The 23,208-nt window shown below is 53.2% G+C and overlaps 1 protein-coding gene across 6 annotated transcripts in view; it reads left to right on the top strand.

The window, feature by feature from the left end:
• Window positions 1–23,208, top strand: part of VWA2 (von Willebrand factor A domain containing 2) — a 53,636-nt gene that overhangs the window by 17,963 nt on the left and 12,465 nt on the right. For 5 of the 6 annotated variants that reach the window (XM_051823659.2, XM_051823660.2, XM_008270543.4 and 2 more), the window contains exons 5-8: window positions 7,588–7,697; window positions 17,385–17,579; window positions 21,056–21,189; window positions 21,783–21,915. In XM_051823659.2, coding sequence (XP_051679619.2) covers window positions 7,588–7,697; window positions 17,385–17,579; window positions 21,056–21,189; window positions 21,783–21,915 — 572 coding nt within the window. Of the gene's footprint in view, window positions 1–5,815; window positions 6,173–7,587; window positions 7,698–17,384; window positions 17,580–21,055; window positions 21,190–21,782; window positions 21,916–23,208 lie in introns of those variants that run through there. The other variant, XM_051823661.2, reaches the window with a different exon arrangement.

Genomic DNA, 23,208 nt, shown 5'->3' with positions numbered 1-23,208 from the left:
AGGGAAGAGAGTATGGCTGGCCTGAGTCACTGCTCATCCACGTTGTAGGGCTGGGAGTGAACACATGGGTTTGGTTTCCCACCAGGATGAGAAGTGGTCTGTGCAGAACCAGGGGACAGGGTGAGCCCACTGCACAGACCCCACGTGGAAGGCCCGCAGCAGCCTGGAGCCTTAGCAGGGAGCTCAGCTCCCAGCTGCTCAGTGCACGTGAGAGGAACTACTGCCTCCGTGTGTCCAGCCAGCGTCTTCCTGGCTTCAGATCTGAAAGGACCTCAGAAAGGTGGTGCGAAACGTGTACTAGGAGAGAGCTACACGGGGATTTCAGTTTTTTTTTGCATCAAAGCAAACTTCGACTTCGGTTTTTTCACACACTTCTTGAAGTACCCTCGGAGCGCGTTTTGAACACCAGCAGTGCAGTAGCCGAGGTGTGTGTTTCTAAAAGGGACATGTTGAAACAACCCCGTAGAAAAGCAGGCAGAGAAGGCAGATGTCCCTCAGGCACGTGATGGTGCCCAGTGCCACTCGAGGTGGTAGCAGATCTCCACCTGACCGTACCGTCTCACCTGCTGGCTCAGCCAACGTTCAGAGCTGGGTGGCACACTGCCTGGGCACATCTGCAGGAGACTGGTGTTCTCATGCACTGCCGGTGGGGTGGGGGTGCAAACCATCGCAGACCTGTGGGAGCAGTCCACCAGCATCTGTGAGAATTACAGAGGCTCGGGTCCCTAGACCTGGCTGCTCCACTGCTGGGAACTTACTCTGCAGATACACCCGTCTGTACAGAGTTACCAACTGCAGCATTATTTGTAGTTGTGCAAGATTTCAAGCTGCCCAAGTGCCCGTTGACGGGTGAGAGGTCAGTCCATGACGGGTATTCCCAAGGTGAACACTGAGTGAGGAAACTCGCATGCAAAGACGCCAGAACACGTGAAGTGCAAAGCGGCAGGTGTACGTGGCATGCAGGAGATGCAGCTTTTATGTAAAGGAACATGGACAGAAGTCTACTTGTGCTCGTCTCTTTATGCAAACAGAGGGATTTGTCAGTGGCTTCCCACTGACAAGGAGGCTGGGAACTGAGCAGACAAGGCCCAAGTCCAAGGGGAGACTCTTTGATAGAGACGTTTTCATACTATAGGTTTCCAACCTTGTGAACCTCCTCAAAAACCAAATTAAGAATTAAGAAGAGCACTTCGGTCTGGGAAGCAGTAGTTACTTGAATTAGAGGCTAGGCACCTACAGGCCGAGGCAGGAAGTGGTTTTCCGAGATGACATTCCTGGGGGAAGGCTGGTAAACCTAGGGTTTAGGAGCAAATGTGGCTTTTAACGAGAGCCAGGTGTTCTCAGGAAGGGCGTGTCATTTGGAGGAGCAGAAGCACCTTGTCCCGGGCCTCGAGCAGCTTTGTGTGGTCACCTGCAGTCACCGTGGCTGATACCATTCAGTCTGGGCCCAAGCTGCCCATCAGTTGTGCTTGTGATGCCAAGTCTCTGCCCCCTCCGCACAGACCCCTCCTGTCCCCGTGGAGTTTCCCTAGTCCTACACAGAAGGAAGTGGTGTGAAGATCAGACACCGCTGGCTTTGGCATTGATGTAGCATGTCCTGGAGTGGCTGGGAGTCCCCTGAGGGTGGCAAGCTGGCAGAGAAGAGCTGTGTGGATGGTTAGTGCCTGTCTTGGGGATGAGGAAATGGACCCACAGGGGCTAAAGTGACTGCCCAGGGTCACTGAGCAATCTCGGGAGAAGGCTACGGGTACAAGGACTGAGGCCTTTGACTCTCAGCCCAAGACTGGCTCCATTGGACCTTTTGTCTCCCAGCAGGTGGCCTCTGGACTAGGATGAGGTGATGAGACTGGGCTATCACACTGTTAGACCCTCTGAGTGAGGAAGCTAACATGCCGAGAGGCACACCCCAAAGACTCAGAGTCCAGACCAGCTGATGCAAAAGCAAGAGGATTTATTCAGCATCTGCGCAGATGGGCCTCCTGAACTCGGGAGTCTAGAGAGTGCCCCCAGCACAGAGCCACACGGTTTATATACCCGCAGCGACCAATCAAAAGCACTATAGTGTCCATGCACGCAGCAGTCCAATCCGTGAGCTGATCATGTGAAAGGCATGCGTCTTCTATCCAGTCAGCTACGGGATCACATGGGAGGCATGCACCTCGTCGCCATTTTGTTGTTTACTTCTTTAGCAGTTCCTTCCCCTGTCAGCATCATCTTGTTCACCCTGAGGGGGACGACATCTTGCTCCCTTCATTCCCCTGGAGGGAGAGCAGCGTCCCGCTTCCCACACCGTTATTTGAGTATTAGGAGGCATACAAACTGGGTTAGGTCTTAGCACAGCCAGGCACAAGTGTCACAGCTAGCTAAGCATAGGGTCCCTTATTTTTATAGCTGCACCTAATTTTAGCTTTGGGGGAAAAAGTTTAGGGCTATAATTTTTAAACTTTAATTTCATTTGGGGCAAAGGTGACTTCTTGTTTTTAATAGTGTTAGCTTAAGTCACTCCATCTTGGTTTGATTTTTAAGGTTCTTCAACATAGCAAATGGACAGCCGGCAGTGTGGCAGTGTGTGTGGTGAGGGAAGGGTAGGAAAACCACGCCAAGAAACTTCACGGCTGGGGCTGTGGGGAAAGACCCTCAGAAGTCATGGAGTTTAGCCGCAGCATTGGCGGATCACGTCTGGGCTGTGGCATTGAGTGCCTGTGCTGATTTTCAGGGACTGGCCAAGCAGACACTGCTTAGGACAAGGACAGTGAGAGGCGTGGAGACTTCCACCTGTGAGGGAACCTGATTACATTTTCATGTGAAAGGGGGTACAGAATTGCTGCTCTGTTGTTTTGTTTTGTTTTGTTTTGAATTTATCTGAATGGCAAAGAGATCTTCTGTCTACTGGTTGACTCCCCTGATGGCCACAATGGCTGGGGCTAGGTCAGGCTGAACTAGGACCCTGGAACTGCATCCTGGTCTCTCATGTGGATGCAGGGGCCCATGCACTTGGGCCATGGCTTACTGCTTTCCGAGGCACGTTAGCAAGGAGCTGGATTGGAAGTGGAGCAGCTGGGACTGAACAGGTACTCACCTGGGACACCTGCAATGCCGACTTAACCCGCTTTGCCACAACGCCAGCCCCCAGAATGGCTGTTTCTTTAAGAGGGCAGAATTACTTCTTGGCATTCAGGCAGTTAGATCTGGGCTTAACCTCAGGAAGAAACTTTCTCACAGCTAGATTTGGGGAGCAAAGGAATTGGGTGGCTATGTGGGTGAGCAAGCGAGCGTTGCGACCTTTGTCCCAGGTGCCTAGACCGTGGGCACTGGGGCCGTTTCAGAGGATTCAGCCAATCGGTGCTTCAGAGTGCGTGTTTTTGCATCTGTGTTTCTGCGTCTGCTTTGTGTTGTGTCCAAGGGATTTGATGGCACCCTGATGCCTTTAGTTTTCAGGGAGAAATTGTCACGTGGCTGTAAATGAAGGCTCTGTGTGGATGCCCTGCTGCAGAGTTGGATTTAAGGTGTTTGAAGTCTTCCTTTGGACTCTTACAAGCTGCAGACTTGGCTTCCTGACTCCAATGCACACAGGAGTGATTACAGTGCAGGGAGAAACCGGCTGGCTGGCTTCTGAGCCCAGGGTAGAGGGAAGATAAAAGGCAACTATGTCGCTGGCAAACCACCAATTAAATGAAATGCCTTAACTACTGATTTAAGCTGTTTCCTTGGTGTTTTGTTTTGAAGTTGCTTCCTTCCTGTTTAACCCCAGTCCACAGACCCAGCTGATCCTCTCTAGGGAGCTGTTGGTGTTGGTGCGCAACCTAGTAATTCATTCAGATGGCTCAATAGAGATACACAGTGGAAAGTGTTCTTCCCACCCACGCATTCTCCCCCTTTCCCAAAGCCCTGCCTGTTTGCTTCAGTACCCTCCCAGAATCACTTCATGCACATATACGTGGGATAAATGTGTCATCTCCTCCCCCCACCACCATGCAAAGGGGCCCTACTGTATGTGTCATTCATCTCTTGCCTTTGCCTCTTCATGTTATCTTAGAACTCTTTCCATCTCTGTATATAAGTATCTATTTTTATAGCTAATTAATTTTCCAGCATAAGGATTTACCACGTTCTAATTAACTGCTATTGCAAATGGACTCTGACCTGGTAAATAGGTCATTTTATGTTTCTGGGAGTATATCTGTGGGATAAATTCTCAGTGGCTCTATGCATTTTAAGATTTACTTATTATTTATTTATTTGAAAGGCAGAGCAACAGAGAGGGAAAGAGAGAAAGAGATCTGTCTTCTGGTTCACTCCCCAAATGCCCACAACAGTCAGGGCAGGATCCGGCCGAAGCCAGGAACCAGTATCTCCATCCATCTGCAAGTCCTATTGTGATCCTGCTCATGGCCTTTGCCTACTTCCTGTTGGATCCTCAGTCTTCTGCATATTGATACCTAGGAAACATGAGCTGTAAATACTTTGTCCAGTTTGACTTCATTTTTGATTGTGTTAAGGCGTGCTTGGTCCTGCAAAAGTTGTCCCCCCCCCCCCCCATGTGGTCAGATTTATCCATCTTTCCTTTATGGCTTCTGGATTTTAAATCTTTTGAACTTTTTTTTTCCACTCTGAAGGTAAAACAATTTCTCAAGAGTTGGCTTAGAATTTTCATGATTAGGTTTTTTTTACATTTAAATCTTGGGTACACTTTTCAGTTTATTTTTAAAAAATTTTATAATTTATTTTCTTTATTTGAAAGGCAGAGAGACAGATCTCTCATTTGTGGTTTAACTCCTGAAATGCCTGTAACAGCTTGGGCTGGGCCAGGCTAAAGCCAGGAGCCGGGAACTCAGTCCAGGTCTCCTACTTGGGTGGCAGGCACTCCAGTGGTTGATCCATCAGCTGCCTCCTATGGTGCACATGAACAGGAAGCTTGGAATCAAGAGGACCTGGGACTTAATCCCAGGCACTCTGATACGAGATTCTGGCATCCTGAGCTGTGCCTCAATCCTAGTACCAAGCGCCCACTCCATTTTTTATTTTGGAAGACTATTTGAAAGGCAGGGATACAGAGAGAAGTGAGAGGGAGAGAGATCTTCCCACTAGTTCATTCCCCAAATGGCTACATTTGCCAGGGCTGGACCAGGCTAAGGCCAGGAGCCAGGAACTGCCAGGTTTCCCACATGGGTACAAGGGCCCAAGCACTTGGGCCATCTGCTGTTGCTTTCCCAGGCTCATTAGCAGGGAGCTGGATTGGAAGTGGAGCAGCTGGGATTTGAACTGGTGCCCATATGGGATGCCAGCCCTGCAGGCGGAGGCTTAACCTTCTACACCACAGCGCCAGCCCCATAGCCTTTGTTTTTTGTAGATGGCTGTCCAGTTGTCCCAACATCATTTGCTGACTGGGCCATCTTTCCCTCACTGGTTTGGGATATTCTCTCTTCATGTAAGTTCAGGGGAGATCTCAGAAGACTTCCTTCCCAGAAACTTCCTTGAGTTTGTCTACTGGTATCCAGCTCCTGCACGTGCCTATCCAAGACTTAAAAATCTTCCTACTTCCCGCGCCCAGCAGATCTTCCCGTTGTGAGATCTTCCTGCCTGGAGGAGACCAGGCCCACGAGCTGAGCCCCTCCGGAGCAGGTGTGGCCGGCGCTTTCATTGTCTCCCCAGCTTCAGGCCTCTTAAGAGACTGCAGTGCAGGATTTCAGGGCAGGCAGCACAAGGCAGCGTCACCACGGAAATCTGAACGCTTGGCAGGAACTGGGGTTGGCAATGAGGATGGTAACTGAGATGGTTTCTCCAGGGATTGTGGAGAATCGAGGATCAGGTGCAGGGCTTGGATCCCCGGAGGAAACTGCAATGCTTATGGCTGTGTCTGCTCAAGCCAATAGTAGCTTAAGAGCCCATGCAATCACTTCACTCATTTTCCCGTCCCGTCTCCAGTTTTATAAGGCGTTGGATTTTCTCCTCTGACCTCCTCGATGCATTAAAAAAATCAGTTTGGAGTCAGCAGTGCTGTCCCTCCCTGCTACAGAGAAAAACCAGCTCCAGGATCGCTTCTCAGTTTTGGGTGCTGATGTCCCCACTCTGACTCTAGTCTGGGAACCTGGCCTTTCCCCAGCAGGGCAAGAGCAGCCCAAAAGGGGTGACCACTCAACAGCTGAGTCACCGTGATGGCGGCGTGGTCGAGGTGAGTCGTCAGTTATTGTGGCTGTGGTCGAGGTGAGTCGTCAGTTATTGTGGCTGTGGTCAGGGGTGAGTCGTCAGTTATTGTGGCTGTGGTCAGGGGTGAGTCAGCAGTTATTGTGGCTGTGGTCAGGGGTGAGTCAGCAGTTATTGTGGCTGTGGTAAGGCATTAGTCATCAGTATTGTGGCTGTGGTTAGGGGTGAGTCACGGTGGTGGGGGCTGTGGTCAGGATGAATCATGGTGGTGGGGGCTGTGGTCAGGGGAGAATCACAGTGGTGGGGGCTGTGGTCAGGGGTGAGTCACGGTGGTGGGGGCTGTGGTCAGGGTGAGTCATGGTGGTGGGGGCTGTGGTCAGGGTGAGTACAGTGGGGGGGGCTGTGGTCAGGGTGAGTCATGGTGGTGGGCGCTGTGGTCAGGAGTAAGTCACGGTGGTGGGGGCTGTGGTCAGGGTGAGTCACGGTGGTGGGGGCTGTGGTCAGGGTGAGTACAGTGGGGGGGGGCTGTGGTCAGGGTGAGTACAGTGGGGGGGGCTGTGGTCAGGGTGAGTACAGTGGTGGGGGCTGTGGTCAGGGTGAGTCATGGTGGTGGGCGCTGTGGTCAGGAGTGAGTCACGGTGGTGGGGGCTGTGGTCAGGGTGAGTCACGGTGGTGGGGGCTGTGGTCAGGGTGAGTACAGTGGGGGGGCTGTGGTCAGGGTGAGTACAGTGGTGGGGGCTGTGGTCAGGGTGAGTACAGTGGTGGGAGCTGTGGTCAGGGTGAGTACAGTGGGGGGGGGCTGTGGTCAGGGTGAGTACAGTGGTGGGGGCTGTGGTCAGGGTGAGTCACGGTGGTGGCAGCTATAGTGAGTGAGTGGTGAGCCAGTCGCCTGTGGTCAGTGTGTGAGTAGCACCAGTCCCCCCGGCAGGGTGAGTGAGTGTGTGCTGCAGGCCTGTACTGAGCAGAGAATGTACAGCCTAGAGAAGCTCACAGGCAAGGTGTCCTACAGCCTGCTTCCGTTTCCGCCAGCCCAGCCTTCTGCCGGGCCATATCCCTTGCATATTTAGATTCTGCAGCAGTTGATGCGCAGGCTAATGGAGCTCTTGCATGGGACTGCCCTCGAGAGCTCCAGGGAGGCAGTGGGTGGGTGTGAGCAGAGCCCCTTGCCCTGAAGATGTCACAGGCCAGCTGAGGAACCTGCCTGAGCTGCCTTGGAGCAATGGGCCAAAAAGATCGGACTGGGGTTGTTGGAGTAGAACACAGCAGCGGGACCGATGCCTCCCAGAGTCTTCCACGGGTCTGTGCTCGATCGGAGGAAGCCTGGCACGGTTTTGTTGCGCGAGAGGGCGGAAGGGTCCGGAACTTTCTCCTCCTTCCTTTCCTCTTGGGAATGTCTTTGGCTTGACCTGGTCTTGGGCCGCTGGGCCCCGTCTCCTGCTGCAGGTCCGAGTGGGAGCAATGCAGTTTGGTTCTGCCCCTCATCTGGAATTCCCCTTGGATGCATTTCCCACACGACAGGAAGTGAAGGCACAAGTCAAGAGGATGATTTTCAAGTATGTATCACCAGACGCCTCTGTGGTAAGGAGGAGGCCACCTGCTCTCAACCCTGCCTTGCAGGTTCTGCCCTGCTCTTGGTCTCCCCCTGGGGCAGTTTCCCGCACCCCAGCTGTGCGCGGTGGGGAGGGACAATTCCCTTCTCCATTGTGTCCCAGGTGGGAATTTCTGAGCATAATTTCTGATGTTAATAGCTGCACGATTGGTGATAGCTCCAGAATGGAAACAATACAGCCATCTAACTGAATACATAAACCGAATGTGGTGTATTTATGTGATGGAGTATTACTCAGCCATGAAAAATGAATGATATACTGCTGTATGCTACAGCATGGAGAGAACTGGAAAACACTGTTAGCTAAGGTGAAAGAAGCCAGACACAAAAGGCCACATTAAAAATGTTTTATTATTTATTTGAGATGCAGACAGAGATAGAGACAAAAGGTATCTTCCAACTTCTGGTTCATTTCCCCAAATGCCCACAACAGCCAGGGCTGGGCTGGATTTAAGCCAGGAGCTGGGGAGTCAGTCTAGGTCTCCCTAGGGACTCCACTGAGTTGCTGCCTTCCAGGGTATGCATTAGTAAGAGGCTGCACATGGGAGGACAGCTGGGACTCCAGCCCAGCACATGGATAGGGAATGTGGGCATTCCAAGCTTAAGCTTTTTTTTTTTATAAATGATTTATTTTATTTATTTTAACGAGCTATAGAGAGAGGTAGAGATAGAAACAGATCTTCCATCCACTGATTTACTTCCTAAATGCTACAATGGCTGGAGCTGAGCTGATCCAAAACCGGGAGCCAGGAGCTTCCTGCGGGTCTCCCATGTGGGTGCAGTGGCCCAAACACCTGGACCATCCTCCACTGCTTTCCCAGGCACATCAGCAGGGAGCTGGATTGGAAGTGGATCAGCCAGGACCTGAATTGGCACCCATGTGGGATGCCAGCACTGCAGGCTGCAGCTGTAACCCACTGCACCCCAGTGCTGGCCCTGCCAAGCTTAATCTTAACCACTGCGCCAAGCACACCCCTGTGATTCTGTTTTTTCAATGAAATATCTAGAATAGGTGAATGCATGGGAGTAATAAGTGGATTAGTCACTGCCGGGGAGAAATGACTGTACTGGGTACAGGGCTTTGTACCGGGTGATGAAAATGGTTTGTATTTAGATAACAGACATGGTTGCACAATTCTGTGAATATACTAAAACCTATCAAATTGTATCTGTAAAGTGAATTTTATGGTATGTGAATTATATCAGTAAGATAATTTTTTAAAGATTTATTTGTTTATTTGAAAGAGTTACATAGAGAAGGAGAGGCAGAGAGAGAGGTCTCCCATCCGCTGGTTCACTCCCCAATTGGCTGCAATGGCTGGAGCTGCACCGATATGAAGCCAGGAGCTTCCTCCAGGTCTTCCCATGTGGGTGCAGGGGCCCAAGGACTTGGGCCATCTTCTACTGCTTTCCCAGGCCATAGCAGAGAGCTGGATCAGAAGTGGAGCAGCCGGGACTTGAACGGGTGCCCATATGGGATGTCAGCACTGCAGGTGTCAGCTTTACCCGCTATGCCACAGCGCCAGCCCCCAGTAAAGTAATCTTAAGGAAGCTTTGCGCCCATTGTATGCACCTGCATATAAGGTGTATCTGCAGAAGAAAATGTTTACAGAGGACAGTTAGCTTTTTGGTTGAAGATTAGTCCTGAAAGTCAGAGATGATTTGTGTGACAGATTCAATTGATTGCTTCCATCTGAAAAACTAAACAAACTGCACAGGGTGGACACAGAAAGGGATGCTGCAGATGATCCAGTGTGTCTGCCTAGCACTGCCCTGTAGAGGAGGAACATGTGCCCTGGCCCGGATCCCAGGGCTCCACCCAGCCCTCCCTCTCCTGCAGTAATCATTGAGCCTCTTTGCAGCTGTGCTGAGTCATAACCAAGGGCTTGAGAACATTGTTCACGGCGTGAAATTCAGAGATGTACCAAGAAGAGGCCACCGGAGACACTGGGGATGGAGAAAGACGCCTCTTTATGTGTCTGAAAAACCTCAGCTCTACCAGCCTTGTGTGTCCTCGCACAGCTGTAAGAACGGATAAGGAAGGCCGGTGCCACGGCTCACTAGGCTAATCCTCCGCCTAGCGGCACCGGCACACCGGGTTCTAGTCCCGGTCGGGGCGCCGGATTCTGTCCCGGTTGCCCCTCTTCCAGGCCAGCTCTCTGCTGTGGCCCGGGAGTGCAGTGGAGGATGGCCCAAGTGCTTGGGCCCTGCACCCCATGGGAGACCAGGAGAAGCACCTGGCTCCTGCCATCGGATCAGCGTGGTGCACCGGCCACAGCGCGGTGGCCGCGGTGGCCATTGGAGGGTGAACCAACGGCAAAGGAAGACCTTTCTCTCTGTCTCTCTCTCTCACTGTCCACTCTGCCTGTCAAAAAAAAAATCTAAAAAAACAAAACAAAAACAAAAACAAAAAAAAACGGATAAGGCAAGGAGGCAGAAACAAAGTGCTGGCCATGGTGTGGGGTCACTCAGGACACTGGAGTGAAGACAGGCCAACATGAATCAGAGCAGAAGAATGCGGGCTGAATGGGAGTGATGACCCCTGCTCCACCCCCAGGCTCTCTGCTTTTACTTATTTATTTATTTAATTTTATTTTATTTTTTGCAATGAAGTAGTCTTAAGTGCTGGGCTGGTTGGGACAGCTCTGCCTGCACCCAGGGTGTTTGCCTTTTCAGACCAAGGCCATTCCCCCCAGAGTGTGTTTTGACATGATCAAGAAGCTACCCTGCCAATGACCATATTGAAACAATGCAAGAAGTATAGAAAAATATTACAGTGAAACCTCCCGTTGTTGCATCCCACGAGAGCATAAGAGCAGGTGAGACACAGCTGGCGACTGATCCCTGAAAGCCCGCATCTGCTGGCTGGCGGCTGCCCAGGCGCCCCCACTCCCATCTCCCAGTGACTTGGCCCTAGCTGCCTGTGGCTGAAGTTTCAGGGCGCAGCTCCAGCTGTCTGGTGAGCTCCGGCACTGCTTTAACTTAAAACCTTTTCAAGGCCGGCACCGTGGCTCAATAAGCTAATCCTCCGCCTTGCAGCACTGGCACACGGGGTTCTAGTCCCGGTCGGGGCTCTGGATTCTGTCCCGGTTGCCCCTCTTCCCGTCCAGCTCTCTGCTGCGGCCCGGGAGTGCAGTGGAGGATGGCCCAAGTGCTTGGGCCCTGCACCCCATGGGAGACCAGGAGAAGCACCTGGCTCCTGGCTTCGGATCAGTGCGGTGCGCCAGCCGCAGTGTGCCGGCCACGGCAGCCATTGGAGGGTGAACCAACGGCAAAAGGAAGAGCTTTTGAGAGGGTGAACCAACGGCAAAAGGAAGACCTTTCTGTCTCACTCTCTCACTGTCCACTCTGCCTGTCAAAACAAAAAAACAAAAAACAAAAAACAAAAACAAAAAACCTTTTGAAGCCTTTGTTGGCCTCTTTCAAACCACGGTCACTTTTTTTTTTTTTTTTTTTTTTTTTTTTTTTTTGCGAAGTGATAAGGCTTTACTGGGGCTAGGACATATGTCAGAACAGTAGGGACAGATAGAGAGTGCCTAGTCACTCGGACTGGGGGAGAGCGAGATTACGTGGTTGAATGGAGAGAGTACACCTGGGCAGGCCAGGCGGGCAGCTCAGCAGAGAGGCAGAGGACTGAGTACGTAGTCACCACAGTTGCTTTTAAACAAAGCTTTTACAGGGGCTGGCGCTGATGTGCAGTAGGTTAATCCTCCACCTGCAGTGCCGGCATCCCATATGGGTCTTGGTTGAAGTCCCAGATGCTCCTTTGCTGATCTGGCTCTCTGCTATGGCCTGGGAAAGCAGTGGAAGATGGCCCAAGTCCTTGGGCCCCTGCACCCATGTGGAGACCTAAAAGAAGCTCCTGGCTCCTGGCCTTGGATCAGCCCAGCTCCAGCCGTTGTAGCCAATTGGGGAGTGAACCAGTGGATGGAAGACCTCACTCTCTGTGCCTCCTTCTCACTAACTAACTCTGCCTGTCAAACTTTTTTTTTTTTTTTTAAGATTTTATTTATTTGAGAGGTAGAGTTACAGACAGTGAGAGGGAGAGATAGAGAAAGGTCTTCCTTCTGTTGGTTCACCCCCCAAATGACTGCAACGGCTGGAGCTAAGCCGATCTGAAGCCAGGAGCCAGGCGCTTCTTCCTGGTCTCCCACATGGGTGCAGGAGCCCAAGGATTTGGGCCATCTTCCACTGCTTTCCTAGGCCACACCAGAGAACTGGGTTGGAAGAGGAGCAGCCGGCACTAGAACTGGAGCCCATATGGGTTGCTGGCACCACAGGCGGAGGATTAACCTGTGCAGTGGTGCCAGCCCCAAATAAACTTTTTTTTCCAAAATATTTATTTATTTTATTTGAAAGGCAGAGTTATAGAGAGGTAGAGGCAGAGTGAGAGAGAGAGAAAGAGAGAGAGAGAGAGAGAGATCAATCGATCGATCTTCCATCCACTGGTTCACTCCCCAGATGGCTGCAGTGGCCAGAGCTGGGCTGATCTGAAGCCAGGAGCCAAGAGTGTCTTCTAGGGTCTCCTACATGGGTGCAGGGCCCCAAGGATTTGAGCCATCTTCTACTGCTTTCCCAGGCCACAGCAAAGAGCTGGATCAGAAATGGAGCAGCCAGGACTTGAACCGGCTTCCATATTGGATGCTGGCACTGTAGGTGGTGGCTTCACCCACTAAGCCACAGCGCCAGTCACAATAAATAAAATCTTTAAAAAAAATAGGTTTTACAACAGTTAGAATTACAATGAATTTTGTTTTTTAAAACATTATTTGATGTATACTTTGCATAAAACTATTTTCCATGTTGGTTTGATTTAGTTCTGATACCATAATTTGAATAGATTGCTCTATCACCATGTATTTAATTATTCCCCATGGAACATTTAGGTTGATTCTAGGACTTTGGTCTATTGCTTCAAAAGCAAAAACAAGCAAAAGCTATAATCAGATTTCTATACCTCAGTGGGTTTTCTGGTGAAGTATTTTTCAAAATCTGTCCTGTGGTTTGCCTGCATCTGGATCAGTTGGAGGGGATAGAGTGTGTGTGTGTGCACGAACTGTTTTAAACTGAAGATTCTCATGCCCGTGCCCATTACATGGCTACCGATTTGGTCTCTGGGAGTTAGGGTCTGAAAATTTACACTATTAAGTCTCCTGAGGGATTTCTTTAAAATATTTATTGTATTATATTTGAAAGTTTGAGTGGCAGAGAGAGAGAGACCTTCTTTCTGCTGGCTTACTCCCCAATGGCTGCAATGGCCGGGAATCCAGAGTTCCTTCTGGGTTTCCCACACGCACGGCAGGGGCCCTAGAACTTGGGCCATCTTCTGCTGCTTTCCTAGGCACATGGGCAGAGCCGGATCGGAAGCAGAGCAGCTGGCACCGTAACCCACTGCACCACATGCCGGCACCATGCTGAGGGACTTCTGTGCACACCTTAGTGTGCGACTGCTTCACGTGGTAACCTTGTAGTGGGCGGCTGGTGCCCCTGACAGCGCTTGTCAGGTCCTGGGAGGTCCTGGACGCAGCATTTAGTCCTCAGACAATGCTGTAGCAGGTTCCCATATCTGAAATGCACGGGACCAGAGGCACTAGAGTTTGGATGTCTTTGAATTTGGGACTGTCTGCGTATACATAATGAGACATCTGGGGTGATGAGATCTGTATCTAAACATGACATTTATTCATTTCATATACAACTTATGCATAGCCTGATGGCAATTTTATATAATATTTTGAATTATTTTGTGCATGAAACAAGGTTCATGTATGTCAGCTGAAGGAGCTGAGGTCTTTGTCCCCCACGGGGATGCTGAGTGAATTGTGCCACCTGCATTGTGACTGCAACCCGTCACACGAGGCCAGGTGTGAAATTTCTTTCAGCATCATGCTGATGCTCAAAAATTTCAGATTCTGGAGCATTTGAGGATTTCAGATGTTTTGGATTAGGGATGCTCCACCAACCATTTGTGTACTTCAGTGTAGAAGGAAGCAGGCTCAGGTTAAGTAACTTTCCCAAGTTCACCTGGCAAAGATGTCACAGACCTAATATTTGAGCCCCCACAGACCCAGGACTCTATGCTCTTAATGGCTTGGCTAGCGAATGTTCATGTTCTAGTCACCACCTCCCAGATCCATGCACACCTGGTCGCCATCACCCCCAGGGCAGTAGCCACGCTGCACCTCTTCCGCTTTCGACCTAGGTCATTCCCATTGGAGAGACATTAGAAGAATCCGGGTGAGACCGTGGCCTGAGACCTCCTGACCATCTGGAGTCAGACCCTGACGCAGAGCAGACTGTGAGCTAGAAATGCTCATCACACAGAGGTCACCCAGAGGTCAGAGCCGTCAGGAATCTCCCGCGCCCTCCGTTAGACGCCAGCGGACCATGCTCTCCTGGGGGAGGCCCCGTGCTGTGCAGAGGGAGTGAGTGGAGCCACGTGAGAGGTGGACACTGTCAGGCCAGTCGGTGTGCAGCCTGGACCCTCGTGTCCTTGAAATTCAGCTTCTGTCTAACCACAGGCTAGAGGCTGTGAAGAGGGAGGCCTGGACCACCTCAGAACCTGGACTGAACCCAAGGCTTCCCGTGCAGGTGGAGCTGCGCGGTGCTTCTTGGCCGTGGGGGCACCTGGCTCCTGGCGAGAGTTTTGTAGGCACTCAGGCAGAGCATCATGGAAGAAGCGGCACACATTCTCAATAAGGGATCATTTAGCACTTCTAAGCACTTGCCGGCCGGAAAGTGGCTGGTTTCTAAAAAAAAAAAAACTTTACTGAAATGGGCTGCAGCTGGGTACTGGCCCCCTGAGATTTTTCTGGCCCTGGTGAGGAAAGAGCCTTCTTGGCCTCAGAATCAGCTGACTGTACACTCACATTCTGAGCTCGCTGGCCCGTCAGAGGCAGGTGGCTTGACTAACCATGGAGCCTTATGGCTAGCACCCTGGCCTTGGAGGAGGGGAAAAAAAAGGCAAAGGACAACTAGGGCTCTGGAAACAGAAGGCCCAGCATTGCATTCAAGTCTTGCCTGTGGCGCTCATGAGCTGTAAGTCCTTAGATAAGACCCTTCTCCCAACGCCCACCTCAGAGAGCTGTGCGGAGAACATGCTAAGCTGGTGTGTGTGTATGGTGGTGGGGGGTGCACGTGTATGCCTGTGTACCCTACCGGTGTGCCTGTAAATAACGAGCACAGCACAGGTTCCGCAGGTGTTAGCAGTTACGTTGGCGCTGTCTGAGCAGGAGTTTCCTTATCTGTTCAGTAAGGAAAAGCTGAGCATCTTTTTACATCTTTTACCATAGCGGTGAGGATTATACCAGTCCAGTCCCAAGGATGTGAAGTGTGTAGCGCCAGGCACGAGCCCAGAACTGGCATTGTCCTTTAGACCCGGGAGCCAGCCTGCCGTGACCCGAGTCCTGGAGGAAGACTACTGACCCAGTGCCCTGCCAAAGGTCATGGCACTCGTGTGACTTGGAATCCTCTTGGTGTCTAATGTGTGCTGTTGGAACCCTGGAGATTCCTTGATGTCGATGAGCCTGCCGTACACACAGCTTGTGGTGTGTTGCTGCCGGCCTGAGTCTTTGCTTACGCCCCGCCCCATCTCCTTTCCCAGTCAGCTCTGTACTGAGACCCCATGCAGACCCCCTACCCCCTGAAGCCTGTTCCCTGACAGCTCAGTGTGCAGTGGATTCCCTCCTCAGAATCTCTTCTCTTCATCCTGCCGTGGAGCTTTGTGATTTCCTGCCTTGTGGGTCCTGTGTCTTCCCCTGGTCTGCGGTCATTCTAGACCTCCTGCTCTCTGTTTCCCATCCAGGGGTGTCCCCAGCAAGTAGTAGTGGATTGAAAAAAGTCGGTGGTGGTGGGTTTTCCATTGATGCAGGTGCTGATGTGTATCATAGGCTGAGTCTTAATTCTAGGAGTTGTCAACTCCTTGCTATTTCTCTCGTCTTAATATTAACTTAATGGAGCTCCACAAAGGGTCTTGTCCTTTAAGAGCTCACGTAAGGTAGAAGGTAATGAAAGTGAAGAATGTTAGAGGTCTGGTCCATAAATCCTTCCCCAGCATAGTCCTCATGCTCTGTCCGTGTCTCTGCTGAAAGCAGAAGAAGTGGGACCACAGGAGCCTGGATTCCTGGGCAGCTGCTCAGGGCAGAGCCTGCCGGGAGAGGTGCCCAGGCAGGAATGCCTGTGTGTGACTTACGTGGCAGATACACACCTTGGTGTTGAGTTAAAACAATTGCCACATGCACATAGCACAGAACGCATTGCCCAGTGCCTCTTGCCTGTTGCGTGTTGCTACATTGGAAGGATGACCATGGGCTCCTCTTAATTAGAGACACATATCATCTGAATTCATAGTCAGAGCATAGGTAATCTGAATGTGCGCCCCCTCGTCAGAGCCTGTGGGTCGGCTGTCTCAGCTGGTGCGCCCACCAGCTTTTTTTTTTTTTTTTTCACAGAGTGGACAGTGAGAGAGAGACAGAGAGAAAGGTCTTCCTTTGCCGTTGGTTCACCCTCCAATGGCTGCCGTGGCCGGCGTACTGCGGCCGGTACACCGCGCTGATCTGAAGCCAGGAGCCAGGTGCTTCTCCTGGTCTCCCATGGGGTGCAGGGCCCAAGCACTTGGACCATCCTCCACTGCACTCCCTGGCCACAGCAGAGAGCTGGCCTGGAAGAGGGCAACCGGGACAGAATCCGGCGCCCTGACCGGGACTAGAACCCGGTGTGCCGGCGCCGCTAGGTGGAGGATTAGCCTAGTGAGCTGCGACGCCGGCCAACGCCCACCAGCTTTTCCCCATGCATACAGCCGGTCGGTATCTGTGGTGATTCCTTTCCCTCCACGCTGCTGCTCATATCAGGAGGCGCTGCCCTGCCACCTGCTGAAGGGTTTGGCTGCAATGTGGATGATGCAGAGCTCAGCGGCCCCAGATCCATTGTCGTGTGTGGTTGTGTTCTGCTCAGCTGGCAGCTTTGTCGCTGGGCCCCTCGTTTCAGGATTTGGCGGAGACATTGCTCTGGGATTCCAAGGTCAGGCAACAGCCCTAGAGCCAGGCTGACTAGAGAAGTAGAGCATCCCAAGCCTCAGCAGATAGAAGACCATCAGCATCCTGCTGGCTTGCAACCGCTGTAGCCTGCCCTGATCTGGGGCGCTCACACAGCTCAGCCTGCGGCCCCCAGCCCTGAGTGTGGGTGTGTCCTGGGACGATCTGAACCATGGAGGAGATTCCCACGGGACGCATGCATCAGGCCCCATCTTCCACTCTTTTTAACAGATTCTCACACAATTTCCGGGCTCAGGAACCAGCTTTACAAACCCCAGGTGATGGAGATGGGGATACTATCTCTCTAACAAGAAGGGGAGGATAATACAGGGCTGGGGATACGACAGGTGGGTGTCAGAGGATGAGTGTTGTCAGCCCACAGCTGTCACGGGGCTTGGCGGAAGGGAGGATATAACAGCCACTTGCACACTGAGCTGGGCGAGGTGACTCCCTGGTCAGGTGGCGGGATCTCAGTGACCAGAAGACGGTGGCCTCTGACCAGTCAGGGACTTGCCCAGCGACGTCCGGCTCTCACCCCAACCTCTCCTCGCAGCCTCACCGACTTCTCTCCTTTCTTTTTCCCTTGCGGGTGCGCTCAGAGGAGGGCGTACAGAGACGGGCCTCGCCCTGAAACGCCTTCTGCACGGAGGCTTCCCCGGGGGCAGAAACGGCTCCGTGCCTCAGCTGCTGGTCATCGTCACCGACGGGAAGTCCCAGGGGCACGTGGCGTCGCCGGCCAAGCAGCTGAAGGAAAGGGGCGTCACTGTGTTTGCCGTGGGGGTTCGGTTTCCCAGGTAAGACCTGTCTGTCTGGGGTAGCCCTCACGCAGTGGCCCTGGGGGCCGTGTCGGGCGAAGGCAGCGGGAGAAACCGTCCTGCTCCCTCCATGGACTCATCCTTGCCTCACTAGGCCGTTTTGGCCCTGATGCCCAGGGCGCCCCAGTCCTTGGCGGTCTGCAGTGTCCCCTGGCTTAGTCTGAACCCTTGGCTGCAAGGGTGAGAAATGACTCCAGTGTGTCTGGGCAGACATGGAAACTCCTGCAGTGCTCTCACTTCCTGGGTGGGTGGGGGGTTTCGTGCCCTGAGCTTCTCTGTCTGCCCTGCCCCTCTGCTGCTCTGTCTTGCTGGTGGCCTCGTCTCTGAGCCTGGCTCTCCTAGGACATGGGAACAGAGGCCATAGGTGGCGCCCAGCTCCACCCTAGAGGCAACAGACCCATTTCCTTGGGCTCAAGCAGAACAATCCCAGAAAGGATTCTGACTGGCCTGCATCACAGCCCACTCGGGCCAGAGCCTTGGGGATTGTGACTGCCCCCTTGCTGCCTCTCCAGCCACGTATGTCCAGATGGTGGCCTGTGAAGACCTGGAATAGAGGGGGACACAGTTCCTCTGGGCTTTTGACCCCAACACTGGACTCGAGACCCAGCACACAGGCCTCTAATCACTGTGCACACTGAGTGGCACTCTGTCTGCAACTGGTGTCTCCATTTTAGTTCACTGTTGTCTCGTTTTCCTCCTGCCAGGCACCGTTCTCGGTTCCTGGGATACAGAACAAGCCAGAGGGCCCGCACTCTTGAACCTTCCATTTAGGAAAGGAATTGGCTATCAAGTGATGAGTAAATAAATACAAATGTACTTCAGAAAGCTTGTGGGGAAATGGAATTAAAAGAGAAGTTTATGTGCATGCCCCCAAAGTCCAAATCCATGCATAGTTTGTTCATAATATCCATTTTTCACTAGATTTTTGAAAACCTCTTCCCCCCCATAATCTATTTTCAGGTGAAAATCAAATACAAAGGGTAAAAGGTTGAGAAACTGATGAGGACTGGGAGGGTAGCTCTTTAGCTATGGGATTGTGTCAAGGCTTCTTTGACAAGTTGACCTTTAAGCAGGGACTTGAGTGAAGTCAGGAGCAAGCCTTTGAAATTGTAGGGAAAAGAGCAAGAGTTGTCAGGTGGATGGCAGGTGCCAAGGCCGTGCGCAGTCACGAGCCTGGTGTGGGTTACCGGGGCAGCAGGGCAGCGGGGAAGTAGCTGGTGCCCGGCAAGTGAGGGGGAGAAGAAAACAGGAGGTGGGCACAGTCGGGGCATCGAGACTTCGCTTTGGAGTTCGTTATGGGTTTGATGGGAAGTCTTTGGAGCAGGGAAATGATGTTTTCAGAAGACCACACAGACTGGGTGGAGGGGGGAGGCCATAACGGAGGCAGGGAAGAAACTGGTGAGGCGGACTTTGGTGCAGTTTATGCAAGACATAAAGGTGACTCGTAGGGCAGCGACTGTGGTCCCACTCAGGAACGACTGGACTTAGGGTGCGCTTTGGGGGCAGAGTAGCGGGGTGGCTGTGTGAAGGAGAACCCAGGACGGCCCCAGGAGCACTGTGGTGCCACTTGCTGATGTAGCAAAGACAAGGATGGGGAGGAGTAGGGGCTGTGGAGTTGCGCTCCAGAAAGAGTCCGTCTGAGTTACAGATGATTGGCCATAAGAATCTGCAGCAGAGAAGAGTTCAGGCTCGGAGGAGGAAATATGGGATTTTTCTTTTTAAAAGACTCATTCATGCATTTGAGAGGGAGAGACAAGGAGAGAGCTTCCATCTGCTTGTTCACTCCCCAGACGGCTGCAACAGTCAGGCTGGGCTTCCACAAGTTTGGGCCATCATCTGCCTGCTTCTCTCTCTCTGTCTCTCTTCCTCTCACTCTGACTTTCAAATAAGTAAGTAAATCTTTAATAATAATAATAATAATACTACAAAGCCATGTTTGGGCCCACCACACTGAATCCAGATGCTGGAGCAGGTCCTCAATAGTTAGATCAGGCTCTCAACAGTTCTGGTGTTTGAGAACCATTGCTGGGGACAGCACGAAACTGTGTGAGATGTAAAACTGTTGCTGCCTCATTCTCCCCCTGCCCGTGGTATTCACTGAGCCCCTTCTCAGGTTCTGCTGAGCAGCTAAGTGACCTCAGCAGCTTTTTTTTTTTTTTTTTTTTTTTTTAAGATTTGTCTATTTGAAAGAATAACACAGAGATCTTCCATCCACTGGTTCACTCCCGTGACTGGGCCAGGCCAAAGCTGGGAGCCAGGAGCTTCTTCCAGGAATCCCACGTGGGAAGCAGTGGCTCAAGCACTTGGGTCACCTGCTGCTGCTTTTCCCAGGCCATGAGGAGGGAGCTGGATCAGAAGTGGAGCAGGCGGGACACGTACCGGTGCCCCTATGGGATGTCAGTATTGCAGGTGGGGCTTTACCAGCTACGCCATGGTGCTGGCCCCTACCATAGCAGCTTTTAAGAAAGTCTTGCAGGGCCAGGAAGCCACAGGTAGGCTGGGCAGTGATGCCCAGCGTGACCCCAGAGGGACGAGGTGAGGCCGGAGCTGGGATGCTCCTCCTGTGTGCCAGGCATGTCTGGCATCCTGAGAGAAATGTCCGGGTTATGTGGCTTCCGAGGGGAAGGGGGAACTTTACATAAGTGGTTTTAGAGAGAAATGAGGTTGTCCTGTTGCCAAACTCAGGTCTACTCGCCGAATTTTTCTCTGGCAGCTTTCTCCTGTATGCATGACTGACTGCCCTGTCGCCTTTTTAAAATTTTTATTTGCTTTCATTATATTTGAAAGAGGGATGACAGGGACCCACGTAGTGGAGCCATCACCTGCTGCCTCCCTGGGTGCACATTAGCAGGAAGCTGGAATCGGAGGCAAAGCCGTGACTCAAACCCAGGCATTTGGATGTGGCATGAGGGGTCCCAAGTGGTGTCTCAGCCACTGCACCCAGCACCCTGCGCTGTCTTCTCACAGGAAGCTTCTTCACATCACTTAACCCTGTCTCGAGTCCAGTGCCGTCGCCCCGTGCACCACTTTTCTGGGCATTGGGCTTTGGACCACCGTTTATAAAGCTTCAGTAGTTGTGCTATGACAAGCTGACCTTGCCTGCTCTGCCCTTGCTAACATCCGGAGCCACTTTATTCCTTTCCTTCCTGGTGAACTGTCTTTCGCATCAGCCATGGGTTTTGCAGAAACCGGACAGCAGACTCTCCGGGGCCTGATCTCAGTGCCGGCCGATGTCTCTGAGTGGGGGTCTGCCTGGTGGGAGTTTGTGGAGACCCCCCCATGTGCACCGTGAGCCAGGCCTGGGCTGCCTTGAGGGCTTTCCCTGGGCCCCTTAGTCCTACCTGCATTCTAGAAGGATGAGGTTACTGCCTGCCCCCTGGGCCTCGGGATCCGGGAGAGGGCGGGTTGGAGGAGTGCCGGGGTGGGGGGCATGAGCCCATGAAGGTTCTCGGCAGGTGGGAGGAGCTGCACGCCCTGGCCAGCGAGCCGTGGGAGCAACACGTGCTGTTGGCAGAACAGGTGGAGGACGCCACCAACGGCCTTCTCAGCACCCTGGCCAGCTCTGCCCTCTGTACCATCCATGCTCCAGGTAAGGCCTTCTAGCCTGGGAGGGAGTGCCTTGCCCTGCAGGAATGGGGTGGGGGTGGGGCAAGGTTCCCCAAGGCAACAGCCTCTAAGGGAGGGAGGGAGGGAGGGCAGGGCGAGTGGGGTCTGGTGGCCTCTGCCCTGGGCCCTGTGTTCTGTCTCCCTGCATCCCGCTCTGAGCTTCCGTGGAGGATGGGGGGGGGGGGCAGGAGGGGACAAATCTATAGGCCTCCCCACCCCCAGCTTGAGAGGAGGGGCCGAGGCCACACCCCTGCCTTGGTCAGCGTGGAGGAGCACAGGGAGGCTTTGGGCAAGGACGGAGCTCCCTGCATCCACCTGCATAAGGGTGGATCCTTACTCAGGGCCACCCCAGAGCTCCGGTGAAGCCCCTTGTGTCGCCCGTGCACGTGTGCACACTGGTCAGAGCCACATAGGCAGGGCCAGCTCAGAAATGGTGATCCCGGTGTTGCTGAGAGAGGCAGACGGTGGCCAGGGCTGGAACTCCTAGAAGCTGCTACTCTGAAAAGCGGGGGTAGAGGAAGGAGCGTGAGCCCATCTTCCCCTCCCCCCCATCCTTTGCGCTGCTGGGGACTCCAGACTGCCGGGTGGAGGCTCACCCCTGTGAGCGCCGGACGCTGGAGACGGTCAGGGAACTCGCCGGCAGCGCCCCCTGCTGGAGGGGTTCGCGGCAGACCGACGCTGTGCTGGCTGCGCGCTGTCCCTTCTACAGGTGCGTCTACATGGTCTGGGTCAGAGCTCCTTGCAGCCTGGTGGGGAGGGGGTGCGCAGAGCTGCAGGGCGAGCAGCACTTGGAGCCATCCAGCTTATGAGGGAGGGATTGGATCAGAGGGGACGTGGGAGGGAGCCGGGGACAGAGCTCTGGGGCACGGGGAGGAATGAGACCCCCACAGTGGCTCTGGGAGGCTGCTGAGCAGCCAGAAGCTGGCTTCCAGGGCAGTGGTCTGGCCGTGGGGCACTGATCTGCTAAAATGGTTCCTTTGAGCACCAGCTGCTACTTACAGGGCTGAGTGAGGCAGGAGGGTCCAGAGCCTTGGCTGAATTTCAGCGATGGGGGCTTGGGGGCGAGCAGGGCTCCTGGGGACTGGAGCTTGGGTATTCAAATGCACCTGCCCGGCGCTGGCCCTTCCCTTGCACTCCCTGATCCACCGCTGAGTGCTTCAGGCCGTCTGCCACGTGGCACTCCTGTGTAGGACTGGGGATCTCGCCTTGCATCCTCTCTGGAGGCACAGGGTGCACCAGCTGTGTCTGTCTTAGGGTCCCACCCTAGTGGTCCCACTGTCCCACTTGGGATCCCACAGAGCGTACCATGCGGCAAGACAATGGCAGAGAATCCAGAGCGTCTCAACTGGAAATGGCCGTGCCCTGCACCCGGGGCAGAGGAAACGGGGACTTGGGCCACAGCCGGGCTGCCAGAGGCTGGCAGTCAGAGCGTGAACTCACAAGTGAAGGGAGGAGTTGTTCCTTCCCCAGTGAGGGTGTCTGAGTGACTGCTGTGAGCCCAGCACAGGCCCTGCCCCTAAGAAGCCCCTGGTCTAGGGGAGTGTTGGACAGGGAGCTCAGGGGCCGCCCGAGCCATCTAGGTGCTGAGCCGGGCCCTGTTCTCTCCAGGTCATGGCGAAGGGAGCGTGTGCCCTTATCCACTGCTTCACTCTGCAATACCTGTAATGTTGGGGAGGTGGGAACCCCTCCAGGTCTCCCGTGGGGGAGGGGGCAGGAACAGTCATTTGAGCCTCCCTGCTGCCTCCCAGGGTCTGCACTAGCAGGAATCTGCAGTTGCCCAGAGCCGGGAATGGTCCCCAGGCATTCCCACGTAAGACGCGGGTGTCTCAAGTGGCATCTTGACCGCTAGGCTGGACTCCCACCCCAATGCCGTGAGATCTTGATTGAGTTGCCTTTTTTTTATCCCATTTTACCCCAGGAAGACCCTGTCCTGGGGGTGAGCCAATCAGCCTGCTCCTGGGTTAGGCAGCCCAGGGTGGGATCTTGTTGGGAAAAAAAACCC

The sequence above is a fragment of the Oryctolagus cuniculus genome, chromosome 15, assembly GCF_964237555.1.
Source record: "Oryctolagus cuniculus chromosome 15, mOryCun1.1, whole genome shotgun sequence".
Taxonomy (NCBI): domain Eukaryota; kingdom Metazoa; phylum Chordata; class Mammalia; order Lagomorpha; family Leporidae; genus Oryctolagus; species Oryctolagus cuniculus.
This window is presented reverse-complemented; position numbering and strand designations above follow the sequence as displayed.